The 19,501-nt window shown below is 38.1% G+C and overlaps 1 protein-coding gene across 7 annotated transcripts in view; it reads right to left on the bottom strand.

Moving 5' to 3' along the window:
* Positions 1–4,636: 4,636 nt before the first annotated feature.
* The window catches only part of KCNMA1 (potassium calcium-activated channel subfamily M alpha 1), a 536,805-nt gene continuing 521,940 nt past the window's right edge, over positions 4,637–19,501 (bottom strand). For 2 of the 7 annotated variants that reach the window (XM_063434226.1, XM_063434227.1), the window contains 2 exons: positions 10,071–10,090; positions 4,640–6,313 (listed from right to left, as the gene is read on the bottom strand). In XM_063434226.1, coding sequence (XP_063290296.1) covers positions 6,162–6,313; positions 10,071–10,090 — 172 coding nt within the window. In that variant the 3' untranslated portion in view covers positions 4,640–6,161. Of the gene's footprint in view, positions 6,317–10,070; positions 10,091–19,501 lie in introns of all 7 variants that reach the window. The other 5 variants (XM_063434220.1, XM_063434221.1, XM_063434223.1 and 2 more) reach the window with 5 other exon arrangements.

Raw genomic sequence — 19,501 nt, 5'->3', positions numbered from 1 at the left:
ACTTCCAGATTGCAATGCCATAATAAGAACATTTTACTTACTCATTATCTGAACAAGTATTTGTAGTGTGTGAACATGCATTACAATGAGGGACTGTAGTCACTGGAGTAAAAGACTAATTTTGAGGACTGGCTAAATGAGTGTTCTAGTGAATCTTCTGGGTTTTGCTAAACAAAAAAAGATAGTGTACCTTTAATGTCTGCACTAATGTATACTGTAGAAACAGTCTTTGGTGTAATGGCCTCATACAATTCTATATACCATGAATTATGATATAAACACGAATAATCTATGAAGATGCTCCACATGTGTTATGTATCTAGAATAATGTGTCAGTTGAGAAAGACAAGTGATTTAAAGCACGAATAAGATGTTAATTATAATTTCCAATTCTAATACTGAGCTCTGACAGACATTGACCATAGAGGTAGACAATCCTATTAACCTTATACGTTGTGTAATCATCCCTGACTCATAACCCATAACTTTATATCCTGACAGTGAGTTAGTTTGCTTTAAACAGGTTGCTCTGCGTAATACTATATAGTGTGTATCTCTGAGCAGAACATGCTAAACAAAGAATGGCTCTAATTTACAAGGTACTTTAGGATCTTTGGAATTCAAAATGTTTCTATTGGAAGTAAAATGACGTCCGCTAGGAATATTTATATATTGGTCATCAGCAACACTCATACGCTCATAAAAGTCAAAACCACTTATTTAAATACACGTTGGTGTTGTAGAAAACTGTACGTGCTTGAATATGTCAGTCAATACCCTGGTATTCTCACTTGTAGCTCTTGTAATCCTAAATAAATATAAATAATGTGAAGGGTATTCCAATTCTAAGCTTTTTCTAATCAAGGCAGATCCTTCAGCCACAAAAGACAAATGAAGATTGTGTGTGACAGTTGATTGCCAAGTCTTTGTGTATTTAGTTACTGCCATTGCTAAAGGAAACCCAATAGAAAATCCTTGCCCTGTTTTATTTCAGGCTGTAGTTTCACCTATGCTTGGGTCCAAATTGCAGATTTTATTTATACAAAGAATCAAAATTATCAAAAAAAAATAGAGATTGGCTTAAATTTGACTTTAGGTGAATATTTCATTCCAATTCGTGACTAATCCAGTCCGGTATTCGATATTCCCTTATATAGCCATTTTGAGATTTGTCTGAATTTTTGTCGAAACTGTTGTAAATCTATTGACTCTCTATGCAATAATCTTCCTATGTCATAGTTGATGTGGGGTTGTTATGAATATTACAATCTAACCAGCATAGTTCCTGCAAGGCACAATCTTGGCGTCCATTTTTACCTTACTGGTTGGCATCATGTCAGATGCATCATTGACATTAGATGAAGTGTCTTGGCCTTGGTTTTGCATTGCCCCATGCCCTTTTGTGTTTACAGAGCACTTAAGTGGGCTAACTACTTTATTGACACTCTTATTTTTTGTTCCAATTCCTGTGATTAGCCCTGGCAACTATTTGACCACAAATTATTTTATTCTTGAATAGTGTACAAGAAGACCTGGCCTGTTCCTGACTTTAAATTATCCCACTATACAACCCAGTTAGCTTTCTGCTATAGTTTTTACTAATATATTCAGACCAGGAGAAGAATCAAAATATCTTTCTTATTCTCATTAGTTAATTCTTAGCGTTAAGCTCAACCACTCTGAGGTCCAGTAATATTTGCCTTTCTATCACTCTACTCTATCTTTGGTGGAGTTCTTTCCTTATATCTTGCTGAGGGTCCTCACATATCGGAAGTGAAGCTTTGATGGCCTAGGCCGCCATGTACAAAGTTCAATCGAAGAAGTAATTGTGTGTTCCACTCCATATATAACCAGTTAAGTTTGCAGTTTAGGGATATCTCTTATAAGGAAGGTGGTTTAATATCCTAGGAGAGCATAGGACAAGTTGAGTTTAAGCTTAAAATAACAACTATATGATGGAGGCAGAGCTTTAGTTACATGCATGCAGATCAGATCGGTGGTCAGGCACTGCCCTATTTAAAATAAATATATATCATTTTTGTGATATATTGGAGTTAACCATTTCTCCCCAGTACTAATACAGTACCAATAACAGCTTTTTGTAATAATTGCCTCTATATCATTTGAAATACTGCTGACCCAAATTTGCATGCACACAGCTGCCAATTATGTTTTAGTTATCACTGTTTAAATGGGTATTTCCACTATTTGAATCTGGATTTTAAATGTTTGGTCACATCTGGACAGGCTGAAATCTGGTCTTTACTCAGTCTTATTTGGAGGGTGTACTGCAAAATCCAGACATCCAAGGATAAATCCCAGATGGATCGATTTGTTCAGGCATAGAGTAAAAGGAATTTTGTTTGTTCAACCCACCTGAAACACATTTATACACAAGTATAGTAGGCATTAGCCTGAGGGTGAATAAATAATGGTCATGGAATGTAGGGACACCATTGTCATCTTATGTCCTGGTCTTTAAAATGTAAAAGGTGGAAGCAATAGTGCTTAAAGAGACACCCTGGGCACCAATACTACTTTAATGATTTTGATAGATGTTGGCCTCATTAATATGCTGTATTTTTATTTTTTTTGCATGCTCAAATCTTTATAGTTTTTGCATAAAACAAATACATATTTTGCATAAGTCTGCCTTTTCAGCCACACCCCCTCACTCCAGAAAAAGACTTCCTTAGGAAAAATGAACGCACACTGCTCAGCCACTGACACTACTGATTGATCTGAACTATAAAACAACCTGCATTAGAATGAGAGAACACCCATGGAGACATATAGTAAGGATCGCAATGCCTGTTTATTGTTTCTCTGACTGTCTGAAGCCAAGTTGTGAATTAAAAGCAGCTCACTCAGTGTTGCTGGTGCTGATACTGCGTGCATACCTTTGATAAAGAAGTCTTTCTGAAATGCGGAGGCGTGAGTAAGGAGGCAGGCTTATGGTGCAGCATTCTGCAATAATTGCAAAATCTATAGATAACAAGACTAAAGCATACTAAAAATACAGCACAATAATGTGGTCAAATCCTATCAAATGCACGTTGTATTGGTGCCCGGAGTGTCCCTTTAAACCTCTATGTAGACAACATATATTTTACCTATCCAATAGGACTGTTCTTTAGATCTCATCACCATATTAAAGAAACATTCTAACTACACTGTCACTTTCAATTCAGAGAAACCACTGGGTGTGTGGACAGCAAAAGTTGTATGCATTTTTTTTTGTTTGTTAATCTTAATGACAAAGCTAGAGCTGTAGGTTTTCAGTTTGTGACTTTGTGCATCCTTAAGTCTGGTTTTATACATATAATATATTCCAAGTTCCCCTTTTTCAGTTTATATTTGATAAATATATATTTACTAATGTGTGCTACTTTGTTTTATCTAAAATGAATAGCACAGATTATGTATTACCTGTGAAAATTCCATTCTCAGACTTAATAATATTGTAGTTTTGGTTGTTAAAGGCAGACATATATACATCTTTCAGATCTATAGAAGGAGATCCGGGTACCTGAAAATGTTCCAGGGTCCCCTCAGAAGAATTGAGAAATGTACTGTATAATGTTTCCATAATTGTCCTAAAGATTACGCTGATGTGATAAGATGAATGCTTGTTGTTTGTTTTTTTTTTTTTTTTTGGTAGTCCTATATAAAACGGTGGTGAATGCTGAGAGACAGTAGGCAGGCCGTTTCTAGCAGTTAGCCATTGCCTAAAGGCATGCAAAGTATCATGGGAGTTGTAACGGGGCAAACCATTTTCTTACAATTCTTCTCTTACCTGGGACCTGTTGGGTGCCAAGCCTTCTTTTATGATGAAATGGTTGCATCCAGTTTCTGCAGAGAGTCATTCATTGACTGAGAGCGTCCGCTCAGCGATCTCAGCTAATGAATGAACGTCTGTGCAAAGAATAAACATAGAAGTGACATATAACTGTCATTCAAGGCTGGCTAATGATGCTTCTATGGGTGGATTACCTAAACACTGCACATACGGGATCATGCTTTCAGTGACCCTTTAAAGGGAAACTATAGTGCCAGCAAACAAAGTTGTTTCCTGGCACTATAGCTCCCTATAATGCCCCGCTCCCAACTCCCCCCCACCCCGTGGTGCAGAAGGGGTTAAAAGCCCCTTCTCTCACTTACCTGTATCCAGGACCGATGTTCCTTCTTTGCTGGCTTGGGGTCCACCATCGCTCTTCTCCCGCCGACAGCCAAAGAGGGATACCTAATGCGCATGAGCGGCAATGTCCATGCTCCCTTTAGAACAGCCCCATAAGAAAGCATTATACAATGCTTTCCAATGGGGGTTCTGGTAACGCTGGACATCCTCATGTATAGCGTGAGGACGTCCAGTGTTAGGCTACCAAAAGTCTCGTAATGACCCGGATGTTCCACCAACTGTCCCACCTACCAGGCAGCCACTAGAGGTGGAGTTAACCCATGAAGGTAATTATTGCAGTTAATGAATAAAAAAAATGCAATAATTACCTTTCCAGGATTAAGGGGCCAGGGACACTGCACCCAGACCACTTTAATGAGCTGAAGTTGTCTGGGTGCTTAGTGTCCCTTTAAGGACTGCACTTTCAAGTAGGGATAACCTCAGATGTATCCCAATGTTAACAATAGAGAGATCTTTTATACACCATACTAAACAAGCTAAGGCTACGGCTTACAGACCAACACATTTGAACAAATTGTTTTAAACAGCCCTTCAGCAGTGTTCCTAATCAATAACAGCCTCTCCTCTTCCTCCACTATCTCCCCCACAGCATGTTTCCTTTTCTACATATTTATGCCTGATATAAATTCACAGATCGCACGTTCTGCGCGTTCACCTCAACACTACACAGATTCATGTTTAATACCCAGTTACTTTACCACACTTTCAAATCATGACCTTGGAGTGTTGGAGTGTCTTGAGATCAATATATGTAGAAGGTTATGTTAATTAGAAGTCATAAAGATTTCATTCACCAAAGTTTGTCTTTTCCAAGTTTCTTTGTTCAGAGTTTTAGGATTACTTCAATGATGTGCAGTAAATAAAACAAACTGGTCCCAAATTGACTAATGCTATAAATATCATGAATAACTGTTGGGGTGAATAGACTGTGCTGATAGGATTTGGGTGATGGAATAGCCCTGCTTGGATGGTGTACAACCTGTTCTGAGCAATGCATCCCATCACATGAATCCGTTCTAGATTTTTGCATTATAAATTCTGGACAGAAGGTCCCCAACTAGTTATCGAAAGGCCACCTGACAGCTGTTAAAGTCAACATGAGCATCATAATGAAAAACACAAGGAAACGTCTCTGCAGTTAAACCCTCACATCATTAAACTCTTTTTGTAAGTTTGATAGGACAGAAGGGATATGGATTGTATTGCTGGCCATTCTGTGCGATATTCACCTATGTGTATACATTATAGCTGCTCTAGAGAGACCTTATTCATAAAGTTTGTTTGACGCTAAACACATAAGGCAAACAATGCAAAATAAAAGAAACAATTTCAATAAAGATTATCCAGATCTCTTACAATACTCTGTGGCAGAAGCATTAAACAGAATTCAAGACAATCATGTTCTCTATCCAACCATTCCACCACTAGTGAGGCCTGCAGTGCAGTGAATGTTTGAAGTCCTGGGGGAGAAAAGTCATTTTTTATAGCTATTAACAGTTTGACACAAAAGCAAATTCATTCATTTATAACTCTCCCATAACAATGGCTGTTTTTTTTTTTTCTGTTTTCATCCTTGTTTTTTGGGCAAAGACTTGACAAAAAATATATATTTATATATATTTTTCTTCTTTCTAATGAATAAAAATAATTTAAAACACTAGAGGCTATACATGACTATATAGATGTTGTTCATTTATAAATTAAATATTATACACATTCTCTTTGCAGTCTTTGCTTGCCAGTTGAAAATATAAAACAATGTCTTGGGACAGGCAGGCCTATTCAGTGACGACATCGTTCCAATCTCCATTGCGTTTGCAGTATATATATGCGTTTGGTTTTTGTCCTGTGTTGTTATCCTCATTACGCAACTCTGGGTTCTGTGAGTATGTGGTTTGTTTTTTTTCTTCTTGTTTTATATTTTCTTTCCATAAAAAAAAGTTTCTTTTTTTTTGTTTTTAAATCAACATTCATCTTCAACCTCTCGGATTGGCGGTATCAAGCTGCTCGTCGATTTGTACTGATTAATCTGATTAGCCATGTGTGTACTCATTGGCTTAATCTGAATGTTTCTAGGATATGGGTTATCCATTTCATCTGTATACCATCTCTTTTCTGCTGTGAGACAAAATTTAAGGATAGACGGGATGGGGGCAGTGCGTGGGTAATAGGGAGAAGCATGCAGACACGGACAGCCAGTAGGAATTGAGTATGTAGGTACAGTAAGAACAGAAGGAGAAAGCAAAGCGTGGGGAGATTTAGAAACAAATGTTTGGTGGTAAGAGTGAGGTCGGAGATGCACAGAGTATGTGGTTTGTTTTAAAAGAATATGTGTGATAACAGCAGAAATGGGTGCAATTTGAAGATGGCGGGATGTATTAGAAAATAAAGCAAAGTAAAAACATAAATAATAGAAATTATGGATAATTATTGATTGTGGGTTTTATGAGTGGATCAACAAGTTGATAAAGGAATTAGCAACCGCAGGGTAGTTAGGATACAACAAAGAATGAAGGGGTAGGAGTCAAGGTAAGACAAAATGGGAAAGAGGGAGATAGAGGCATAGTTAGTGCTGAAAGCCAAAGAATTTGATGCTCATCAACAAAATAAACCAAAACATGAGCAGAAATAAAAAAGAAAAAAAAAAAAACTGTGAGGAAGAGAAGGCAGCCGTGATGGAAACCAAAGAGGTGGGGGAATGGGAAAAAAAAAATCTAGGCAATGTAGTCAGATTGATAGAGATTATAGCTCTATCCATAGATATTTCCATTGGGGATGGATGAAATATTGCTGTTTGTGATAAAGGGCAGCCTTTATTGCTAACATTTCTTTTTTTACGACCGTCATAAGGTGAAGGCAATAATACTCAAAGCATCTACTTGGAAAATAAATAGTAAACAAATAAAATCAACTGGAATTGTACTTTTAGAGTCTTATGCTTGATTAGAAGGTCGGGAGTTAACTATTCAGCAGTGTATTAAGCTTCCGAATTGGGCTCGTTGTTTACAATGTTTTTATTTGCATTAACATTTTTCTGCGTCTAACTGGCCTCAATTGCATTAAGCATCAAATTAACTTTTTTGTTGTTGTTCTTAAGGAGTCTAGCGACCTAGCGCAGCGTTATCGACACATCAAATGTAGAACTTTTATTCCCGATGAAGAATTATGTATTCTGAACAAATAATTTATTGTGAAATAATTCTTCATAATAGGCTAATCATAGTCATTAATATGGGTAAAAATAAAAACACAGCTCACTGTTTTTATTTAACTCTGGAAATCCTTTTCAATCTAGCTTAGTACTGTAGAGGTTAACTGTCACAGCCATAAAAGTGGAATATTTCAGTTTAATCCTTTTCTTTTTAGAGCTCCCCAGATCTCTTAAAACACATCACAGTATCTGAATTATGAATGAGGTTTTAAAGAGACGGGTCTGGATGCTTCATTTTAACAGTGGGTTGTATTAAAACTCCAAGATGTGTACACATCAAAATAATTTCAGCTCCATTTAAAAAGCCATTTAGTCGGCATCTGACACATAGTGGGACATATTTCATTCGGGAACAGCCAATTGTGCCTCAAAGCAACCTCTCAATGATACAGTGTTAAAAGCCTAACTCTGATCAGATGAACACACTTCATATATAATGTTTAAGATTATTATTTTTTAATACAGTTTTTATCTACTTTTCCCCAACCCCCTCCTGTCTTATTTTATGCTGCTGCACCTGATTAGTGTCTACGGTTTTGTTTCCGTTTTAAAAATGGGTAAAAAAGTTTTTATTTTTTTTAAAATTTATTTGTGTTCCTGTCGAAGCTTAATACTGCTGAAGAGATAACATTCTGTATTACAAAATACCCCCTCCCACACATGGCTTTTAAAGGGAAGCATCGAAATCTGAAATACATTTATTGCCTCATCTCCATCTCATAAAAGCAAAGCACACTTCCTTCACTGGATTTAACACTTTTGCTACCAGAGGGGGCACTGGCAGTAAAAGGGACCACACTAATGAAATATGGTGTGCCCGTACAGACTGGCAGATTTTAGTCTCTCTAGCATAAAGTGACCTGAACCCTCCATTGACTTGAGCCATATCTAAAATAATACAGCAATGATAATTTTAACATTGCCCTTTTTTTTAATTTATTTTTTATTTACTTATTATTTTTTTTACTTTGATGAGAGGGGAAATCTTGTCACACCAATATAAGACCACTGAAATCCTAACACATAATACAAATACTATTCAGTGTTTATTATCATCGGAAATTCGATGTTCTGATCGATTTTTAAAATTGCATATTCTGTATGGTAACCATTTTTATTCACAGTGATCTTTGAGACCCTAATGAGCAGGGGATGTATCTAAGGTCTGAGCCATTGAGGAAATCTGTTACCCCAACTTCTGAAAACCAGATGCAATTTTAAATATCAAAAGCTACACTGCTGGAATATGGAAACTTTGCATACATATATTTATGCAATGTTCTATTAACTCTGGAAATATAGGAGATGCTGTGTGTTAGTCATTGTCCATTTAAACCATCTCTTTTTAAACAGGATTGGTAGATGCAATACTAGGGATTGAGTCACTAAGCACCAGGCTGGGATAAGTCTTAACCCAAGAATTTAAGTCTTTAGGTATTTACAAGCCCAACTCTCTTGAGTTGTCCAACAACAGGTACCAGCCTAGCAATCCTAGGCAAAATCCACTGGACTCCTGTATAATTAATTCAACTCCTGACAACCTTTTACCCAGTTAGAATACATTGGGCGCCTTGAGTTTCTCCCACATTTAGATGGTGAGTCAAGTTCTCATTGAAGTCAAGATTTACCTGACTTTCGCCTGGACATAGTCTTTACCTTAGTCCCTCTCTCTCAGAAGCTTTTATCATTCTCTAGCAAAAACCTTTTAGCTTACCAGAATCACCCTTTGATACTTGAGGTTCTACTGTACGCCATTATAGAACTAATGCATCAGACAAAGCAGTGGCTGGTTGTATGTAGTTGTTTCTGTATAAAATACATCCCAAGCATTGCAATGGCTTTTGATAGTTATAAGCTTTTAAACAGAAGAAGAGATATAGAGGGCTAGTAACATCAACATTGACAGCTGTTGTTTTGTGTTTAATATATACCAAATTAAACATTTAAAGCAGAGTGTTTTTGGCACCCACTTATTCATCAATTGTTTTTAAAAGATTTAGAGAGGAGGCCGCTGTAGGCAAACATTACAAAAAAAAGTGAACACCTACGATATAGTGTATCTAGAACCATATAATCGCCCACGGAGAGCGCTCTGCATACTACATTTCATCTGGTAAATACACAGACACATAGAACATGTACAACATGGCAATGATGAGGGGGAAAGAGAAGGTTTTGGAATGGGGGACAACAAACAAAACGCACAATCAGGCTACATGCGAGAAAGCGAGCAAGCTGGCAGTGAGGAGCCACATAGACGCAGGAGAGCAACAGTGCAGCCATTTCAGATAAGGACTCTAGAATCAAACCCAAACAACATTACACAGAACACAGTAAGAGAAACAGGAAAATACCAAACAATGGGAAACCTTTTTTGTAGCTGGAATGGCCTGCAATGTGCTGCGGTACTAACCATGACACATTCCTGTCATATACAGAGAGGGACACATTTATTGCATAGTCAAGCCGTGTAATATGCAGTAAAAATGCATAGCTTTCCAGCCGTAAAAGAGGCTTGGAGTTGTGACCTGTGCCATCTTAAATCTCCTCTATCTGCATGTCACTCATTGTTTCACAAAAGGTTTCACAAGGACAGAGTTGTAGAAGGAGGAGGAAACCCACAGAAGCCTCTAGTGCATGCAGAACTGGGAAGATCCATACCTTGGCCCATTCTATTCGTCCTTGTTGCAATTTAGAGAGAGAAGTAAGCTAGGTGAGTTATTCCAAAGCTTCCGTACAATTCACAACCCTACAAAACTCCTGGGTATGTGGTGGTGATAGTTATAGGTACCTGCCTCCAATTTTAATTGTGCACTCTCTGCGTATTACCTTCCTGTTATGTTATTGCAATTTATTATCTATCAAACTGACCCATTTTCTAGATAACTGCTATGAAATAAGGTGGATAAGTAAATTCTATTGTAGCTAGAGCATTGTGTGAGTATATTTCATCTATCTAGGTTCATATTGAAGGGAGTAATCATTTCAAGATTTTATCCCACATATTAGATTGTAGAACTTGAACATATGTGAGTCAGTTTGAAGAAGTATCTGCTTGTGTGTTACAGTGACCAATGTTCCCCTGCCAGAATGTTGGAAGAACATTTTGTATTCTACTCTGGAATTCCTGACATTCTGTTGTGGTCTACAATGGCATACTTTTCCTCCAGCAATGAAACAGGTACAATATATAGAAATGAAGCAAATCTTTAATTAGTTATACACATTCACTTAATAACAAGTTGAAATTGCGATGTTATTACAATGTCCACACTGCTCTCTGGCCACTGCTGAATGTGAACATTTAAAATCAAGTAGTACATTCAACATTCACACCAAATTATGGACTGGTCTTGACAGGCCTTCATATAAACATGTGGCTGTGTTTACAGATCACATGCATTGGTTAGGGGTATTACATATTTCATTGTGATGTCTCAAAACCATCTTAAGGGGAAGTTCTACATAAATCTATGTTTATTTAGATATACATACTATCTGTATAAAAAATACAGCTTTTTTTTTTTTTTTTTAAATATTAGAGCTCTAAACAAAATGTGATCCCTTGTATAACTGCATTTTTGGTTTGAGTCGGAGACATTTATTGATGAACCTTTATTAACAGTTCAGTAATGTTAAATACCACCATGTAATAAAACACAGCAGCAAATTCTAAACTCTGCAGCTATTAGCTGAGTTTACACTGCAGATTGCAAAACCAGAGTTTCTTTTTGTCATTTTTATAATGTCATCTAGAGCGGTTTGGTCAGTCTTCTGTTATCATTTATATATTTACATTATTATATGTTAATACTTTAATTTGCTTATTGCAAATACATTGCATTATGTCATTTAGTTTATTTATTTGGAACTTCCCCTTTAACTTAAGTGATGCGTATTTAGCTAAACATATTTTTGTCAACGAACAAACAGCATTGTCCAAACAAAATAAAAAAGTAGTTATACTACATGTCTACAACGTGAAGTGCTTTAAATCATACATTCGTAGCTTCCATGCAGCTACATCTCTGGTGCACACACCTGTTATGTGTTGCGTAACAGCTTTATAGGATGAGGGACATTTGTTTAGTTATAACAATTTACAGTGGACAAGACAAAGGGAAGTGACATTTTTAATGAATTACAACGTTTAATGTGACAGATAATCCTCTGTAATATCGTGCATACCAAACCAGCACTGTAAGCATAACTTCCAACATGTAACCCTTTTAGTTTGCTACTAGAAAGTCCTGTTGTATATTCCCTTCACTTCAAATGAGTGGTCAAACTAACAGCATTCCAGCCTTAGACATTACAATCTATATAAACATGGGCAGTCCCCTGAGTGGGCTGATACGGATCACTGTAAGTCAAAAATACATAATGCTACTATAGGAGTGAATGTGTTCTTTAATAAAAGCCTTTAAATGCTACCATGAAATATGGAGACGTTATGTCCTAGAGAGGCAAAGCCATAATGTGCTTTATTACAAAGCTTCCGGCTCCCCATTCTGGATTTACATTACTCTGCACAGGTAACAATTATAGTTCTTCTCGGGACTGTGTGGGGATGATCTCTGTATTCTTTTTTTCCCCTTTAGTAGACGTGCATCATGCAATAAACACTTCTGTGCTGAGTTTACAGAGAAACTAAGCAAAAGTTTATCTGAGATGTGGTAAAGACGGATCCACAAGGGAAAAAAAAGTGAAAACAAATTCAGGATTCTCGTTTCCAAGGTATTTGCGGAATAAGGCACTGTGTGGCTTGCTTTCAGGGAGAACCTCTGAAATTTGACTACTATGCTGCTTAGCTTTATTGCCTCCTGGCGTTTTGTTTTACAAATAATCTAAGTGTATTGCAAAGATGGATCTTGTTAGTGAGGTGGTGCACTTATTTTAGAGTATCAAAGTAAATAAATTATCTTCATGCAATTGTAAAACATGATAAAACTACATACCTTCCTTGGAAACAATAAAGCTATTAACAATTTGCCTCCATTCAGAACAGCACTCCCAATTCCCTGTACTGAAATTCAATTCATTTAGTCTTATCTCTAAGACTTGGAATTTCAGAATAGTGACTTGAGGAAATACTTGGGACATTGTTCCCCAGTTGGCTTACATACCCAAGTAATGGTACATGAGTGAGAGTTTAGAAAAGGTCTGTTTACTGTCCCCTGAGGTTTGTATTTGTTAAATGTAAGATTGAATATCTGGTTCAACCCATTTGGGCTTACAACTTTATGCTAGTGAACTGTGCACTGGGGGAACTAACGCCAGTGCGGCAGCACCGGGGACTCAGTTTATCCATGCAGTGCGCCCTGTCTGCCATTGGAAATGTTTCCTCACCAGCATTATCTAATTGAAGTCCAAAGTGAATTAAAAAGACCAAGGCTCGCCGGGCCGCAAATATGTTCATTGTGGGTCGCATGCAGCCCGTCGGCTGCGAGTTTGACATGCTTGGTCTAGACCAGGGGTAGGCAACCTTTTAGCAGCACTGTGCCGATATAGAATTGTGATGTCCCGTAGCATGCCGGTCCTATTTTTTAAAATTGAGGTGTGTATGCTGCCGTATTCTGCTTGTGTTATTTATACTGTAATTGCTTTGTATCGTTGTATTTGTGCGTATATGAGCTATTATATTGTATATGTTCATTAGTAGTTTATGGCATCGTGTATGATACATATGAATGTGGGCTGTGTATGAGGGCTGCTTGTGGACTTGTGTGTGGATGGATTTGTCACATTGTGTATTGGGTAGTGTGTGCATGTGTGAGGCTGTTTGGGGTATTGCATGGGAGAGGCTGCATGTGGGGTTGTGTGCATGTATGTGGATTGTTAGTGTTGTTGTGTTTGTGGGGATTGTGTGTTGTGTGTGTGTGTGTGGGCTGTTCATATTATTTGTATGAGGGGAGGGCTATTCTGCAGCTCCGTGTATATCTAGCAGTGTGGGTGGGTTCCCTGGGTTCCAGTGGGGACCAGGCTGGCCAGGTACAGGTCAAGGACAGGAGCTGCTATAGCTGTCGAGGGCTGCTCTACTACAGTGTGGATTCCCATTCACAAGTGCTGGGAGGAAGTGATCTCAGATGTGCTGCAATGCATAAATTGAGGATTGTCCTTCACCACCTCTTCGTATTAGCAGATATCTGAAGTTTTACTGGGACCCCTGATAGGCCAGAGTGCGTTTGGCTCTAGCAGCCTTGAGTGCCGTGCAAAGACACCTCGAGTGCCGTGCACGGCACTAGTGCCGTAGGTTGCCTACCCCTGGTCTAGACCATGGGTTCCCAACCTATTTCTCAAGTACCCCCTACCAGTCCAGGATTTAGGGATTACCCAGATGTGTCTAAGGTGTTTTTTTTTTTTTTAAACACTTTTGACACAACAGGGTAATACCTAAATCCTGGACTGGTAGGGAGTACTTGAGGACTGTATTGGGAACCCATGGTCTAGACCAAGCATGTCAAACTCGCGGCCCACGGGCTGCATGCGGCCCACAATGAACATATTTGCGGCCCGGCGAGCCGCGAGTTTGAGACATGCTTATTGTTAAAGCAGAGTAGGCACCTGCTCGCAGGTGCCTACTCTGCTAAAATGTACCCGTCCAGGACTCGGAGAGATCGTTAGAGAAGCTCAGTCTTTCTTCTACTCACTGCTCCCTTGACCGTGCTGTCTGTGTGATGCCGGGTGCCGGAATATGATGTCACCCGGCATCACTAAACTGCGCGCATGAGGAGCAGGAAGACTGAGATCTCCAGATAGAAGATCCCAACAGCTCCCAAAGGTAGGGAGCAATAAATAAAATTATGTGAGTGTGTGCAAGAATGTGGAAATGTGTGTGTGTCTGTCAGTGAGTGTGTCTGTCTGTGTGTAAGTGAGTGTGTGTCTGTCTGTCAGTGAGTATGCGTGTGTCTGTCAGTGTGTGTCTGTGTGTCAGTGAGTGTCTCTGTGTGTGTATGTGAGTCGGTCAGTGTTGCAATGGCCGCGGCTGGACGGTGGAGAACCTGGAGGTGCACAGAAGCACGCAACGCCACGTCACATTCCGACATGACGTCAACGTGCTCCACCTTCACAGGGTTTCAAGAAGTAGTGGCAGGATCCGCTTTGGCACAGGGTGCGGACGGCGCAATTTGGGGTATATCAGAGGCCGGACTCCGGAGTCGCATACTGGCAGCGGCAATATAAGTGGAATCTGCTTGTTGGCTAGAGGGGGTGCTGGGATTTAGTAGAGGTGGGGGACTGCAATTTAGTAAAGGGGGATGCTGGAGTTTTTTTTATCCTGTACTTTTCAAAATAAACCTAAGTTTCTATGAAAATTCAAGGTTTTTTTTTTTGCAGCCCACATAAACAATTAACCGTGTTTATTTAACCCGTGCTAGACTTTGAGTTTGACATGCTTGGTCTAGATAGACTATGATCACATTAATAAATCACATCACTAGCTTCTTCTAGAGGTCTATGTGATATATACATTTGTTATCTAAAAGCCTTATGTAAGGTAATACAGCTATTGTAAATGAATACAATGATGTCAGAAGAAACTTATTCCTAATCACCAAATCATTTAAAGGGAATCTCCAGTGCCAGGAAAACAATCTGTTTTCCCTGCACTGGAGGGTTTCTCTCCCTTCCACCCCCCAATCCCCAGTTACTGAAGGGGTGAAAACCCCTTCAATCACTTACCTGAGGCAGCGACGATGTCCCTCGTCGCTGTCTCCTCCTCCTTGCCGCTCCTACTCTGCATTGCGTCGGCCGGTGGGCGAGACTGATCCCGCCCACCGGCCGAGGAGACCTAATGCGCATGCGCGGCAATGCCGTGCATGCGCATTAGCGCTCACCATAGGAAAGCATTGAAAAATAATTTCAATGCTTTCCTATGGGGAAATGAGCGACGCTGGAGGTCCTCACACAGCGTGAGGACGTCCAGCGACGCTCTAGCACAGGTTTCCTGTGCTATGAAGGAGGAAGTGACCTCTAGTGGCTGTCTAGTAGAGGCGGAGTTAACCCTGCAAGGTAATTATTGCATTTTATAGAAAACTGCAATAATTACACTTGCAGGGTTAGGAGTAGTGGGAGTTGGCACCCAGACCACTCCAATGGGCAGAAGTGGTCTGGGTGCCTGGAGTGTCCCTTTAAGGGTCAATGCTTACACCCCTTGATAATTACTAGAATATCTTTGTCCACATTGTATCTAATCACAAACATATCTAATGGAATATCATATTGTCCTGTTAACATATCTTTGGTATAAAATACAACTACAAGACAAAAAATGTATATACATAGACGTGTTTTCTTGAACATGAAATTAAGAATATATCCAGGTTTAACGGAAGTAGAATTTTAGGATTCCAATACTCACTATAAAGTGTATTTTCACAGCTAATATGTGGTACTCTTGGTACACATTAGCATAAGTCAATGGCTTCAGTTATCAGTGCGTTTAGAGAACTGTTCAATACTCCATGAGTGGACTGATACAATGGCAGAATCAGACAGATATGTGTTTGTACATGTGTGTGTGCAATATATATTACACACAGACTTCAGTAGGAGCTTAAGGTTAAACAGAAAGCTACATTTGAGTAATTATTGCCATGTGATTCTCAGATTTATTTAGTTTATTCATAGTTACATAGCTGAATAATTCACTTGAATGTTTTTAGGTTTATGTATGTGCTATATACCTGCCAATACTGTCAACTCCACTTGTGATCATTAGCAGCTAACAAGGCCAGCCATTTGATTTGAATAGCCATATACATCTGACTACTTGTGATGCAGTTTAATTGATTCATTCAGCATTCGTAGAGTATTATATGACTATAGAATTGCAATCCATTGCCGTTTTATTTAATTGATTTCAGAATTGGGTTTACAGCAGTGTGTCATAATGAATAAGGACAGCAAATAATATGGCTTGCTGGACACATTTCAAAGACAGAGTGTTTTACTGATTATAGAGTGCATTAGCTTGATATATATCACATACACACAAAAATAACTGAAATGTACATGTACTTGTATACTTGTTATAACAGCTGACATTTTGTTAATGCAACCTGTCAGAGGATAATTCTTAATTTTATTTTTTTTTGTCATTTGCGGATAAGCTTTTCAAATGATTTAATATTTTTCAATAAACTACAAAAAATTCTGTAGATTTTAATGGTGACTTCTGCAGAGAACTCTGTTAAAAACCTTATCCACAAACATTTAATCCAGGCCAAAATTGGGTAAACTACTACTGCACCTCCTTTTTTTTTTTTGTTTAGCAGATATTACATAAAATGTATAAAGTCGACTAAAAACTGCTTACAAAAGGGAATGGCCTCTCAGTTAAGGTAACATGGTAACAGCAGAGTGTATGGATTAAACATATTGAAACATATGGGGTTCGGGGGCTCAGAAATCTAGCCAACTTGAATTTAGGAAGCATAAAAAAGCCCTTAATTTGATGAATTTTTCTGAATTATTCTAGCTAAACTCTATCCATACCAGGGACTTGGTTCAAATCCCATCTACTCTGTTGATAATAAATATACATATATACATCATTATATAGTTACACATGCAATTGCCGATGCACAGCAGTGTACAAATTGTTGTTTGAAAAGCATTAGAACAGATAATTTGGCACAAATCTTAGAAAATACTTATGGCACACAAATGCATATATGCATGCTGGTTTCTGGACGGATTGAGTGGAATCAATCATTAGAAATATTCTTACTTTAAGATTCTAAGTAGATCAGTGTGTATAATAATAGATTTTGCATAATATTTGTTTGTGATTGCCACCACTTGGAGACACCCACCGAAATGAACAACTACTCATTTATTTTTCTACATTCCTCCGTTAGTCTCTCTCCTGTGAAATAGCATTGAGCTTTCGACATTACAAATGTCTTATTGCAGAAATTGTTAGTTACAGATGGGTCATAAAATAACTCTTGGATGCATGTTGAGATAGTCCTGCCATAGTGTGTCAGAGAGATCTCTAGTAGGTAAAGGAGGGATGTAAAAAGCTACACACCTAATGTTCTTTTCCTCGCCCTACATACACGATAATAATCAAATACAATAACATTTAATAAAGCTGAGCTTTCTGCTCGTGGATGTGAAAACTGCAAGCTTTAAGAGAAGCTTTACCCTCCATGTTCTGCTGCTCTACTTATCCAAATCGGACAAACATATACTGAGTCCCCTTTGGCTGCATGATGACAATTTTGCCAACATAAATCCACAAGTGTGGGCTCACTAGCATGGATATCTATTATTTGTCTTTCAAAGCTAGATGGATTTTGCTGATTTTATTTCTCTCTCAGAATGAGATGCTGTAAAAACTGTATATTTGTTTTAATTTTTTTTTATACATGACACTATTCTATTATGTAAAAATATTTAACCTGTTTTTTTTCACGTTGGTGCTAACAGCAAATTAGTAGGGTCAACAGGCAGCCTTCTGCTAGGATTACTTGTAGGTTGGCTTCCGATGATATCACACACTGATGCTACTCATTATTTAATTGCAGCAGAATCCTGAACAACGAGCAAACAGTAGTTGGTGATGCTCTATGTAACTACTTAAAGAAAAATGTTTAGGATTTGTGTTCTATTGTTAATGGTCTCTAAAGTGAGTTTAAAGCTTAAGTGCTGGTAGTGTCCCTTTTAAAGCAAAAACAAAGTCTTGCTATTGTATGTAAAACTAGGATATGTAATTATATTAACATACTTTAACGATGTGTGTGTGTGTATATATATATTTAAACACTAACCATTATTGGATTGCAAAAATGTATCGATCATAAATGACAAAGCTTACTTAAATACAATTTCTTAACTAATGCAGCACTAGCCTCATAAGAAACTATCAATGAACATTCTTTGGAAGTAGTTTTAGGCAACAATTTAGTGTTGTTTTGACATTTTATTCTGTGTTTTATTGCGTTAGTGATTTTTTTTTGTTAGTGAGTAACTTAAAGGAACACTCTAATATAAATCAATACATGCTTGATTGTTGTAGAGTTTCTTGTGCCCTCTTTGTCCAGTCCCTTGTAAAAAAAAAAAGTTAACCAAATGCTGAGACAGTCCTTCTCTACAACTTCACTTTGCCCGCCAGAAAATCACCAGGACTGATGACATCTTGGCACCTTGTAGAGAAGTATTGGGAGGCAAGGTGCATGTGAAGCAGTCTCTCAACTTCATCTGCAATTGACATCCTCCTTGTGCTATGACATAAAGTAATTCAAAGAGAACCAGACCAGCTATTTTATATGCAGTCAGATGAAGTAACCATGTCACTTTCAATAGAAGCCATGTCACTTTTATAAAGAGACACCTTTATATAGTGTGAAAAAGAGGGCACTTTTAGCCTAGAAGCACTTACAACAAGCCGTAATGATTTAGGAGATTGGAGTGTTCCTTTAATGCAATCATTGGCACAGGGCCATACTTGCTTTAGTGGGTATTTTGGCAAGAGTGCCATGAGGGTTTTGGGTTAAGTAAAAAAGTGCTTTCAGAAGAACTGACCAAAAGCCATTTGGTGGCATATTTAAACTAAGACATATGTTTCCCATACTCCTTAGCATAAACAAGGTGCCATCTGCTACATCTCCTAGTAATGAGACCTCTTTGCTTGTTTGGTTTTTGGCAGGACGGGACTATGTACAACATCCTCTTCTTGGCTCCTTATAGTGTTGCTCTGACTAAAAGCATATATATCTACAATAAATCGTTCTCATAAGCAGAATTGGGAAGATTAATAAAACTCCATGATCTGAAATGTGCTAAAAAAAAACCAAAAAAAAAACCTGGAGTAATCTCTAGAGGAATGTACCTGCCTATCATCATTGCTTTGATACTTTCCATGGTGATTTCCCTCCCGTTTAGAGGAGATAAATCTATCCCAGTGTATCTATAAAATAGCATTCAAACCTACTGTAGTAAGGCACTGGATCAGATATTTGAAATGGTTTTGATGCAGAAAAATTATATTTTGGGCCTTGGTCGCCAAAATGCATTGACATTTATAAGTATAACTTGCTATACTGTCTGTGGCACCAAATATTATGGTTTCTTATTGGAGGTTATGT

This window comes from Pelobates fuscus, chromosome 10 (assembly GCF_036172605.1).
Source record: "Pelobates fuscus isolate aPelFus1 chromosome 10, aPelFus1.pri, whole genome shotgun sequence".
NCBI classification, from domain to species: Eukaryota; Metazoa; Chordata; class Amphibia; order Anura; family Pelobatidae; genus Pelobates; species Pelobates fuscus.
Note: the sequence above shows the minus strand (reverse complement) of the source record. Positions and strands in the feature narration are given on the sequence as shown.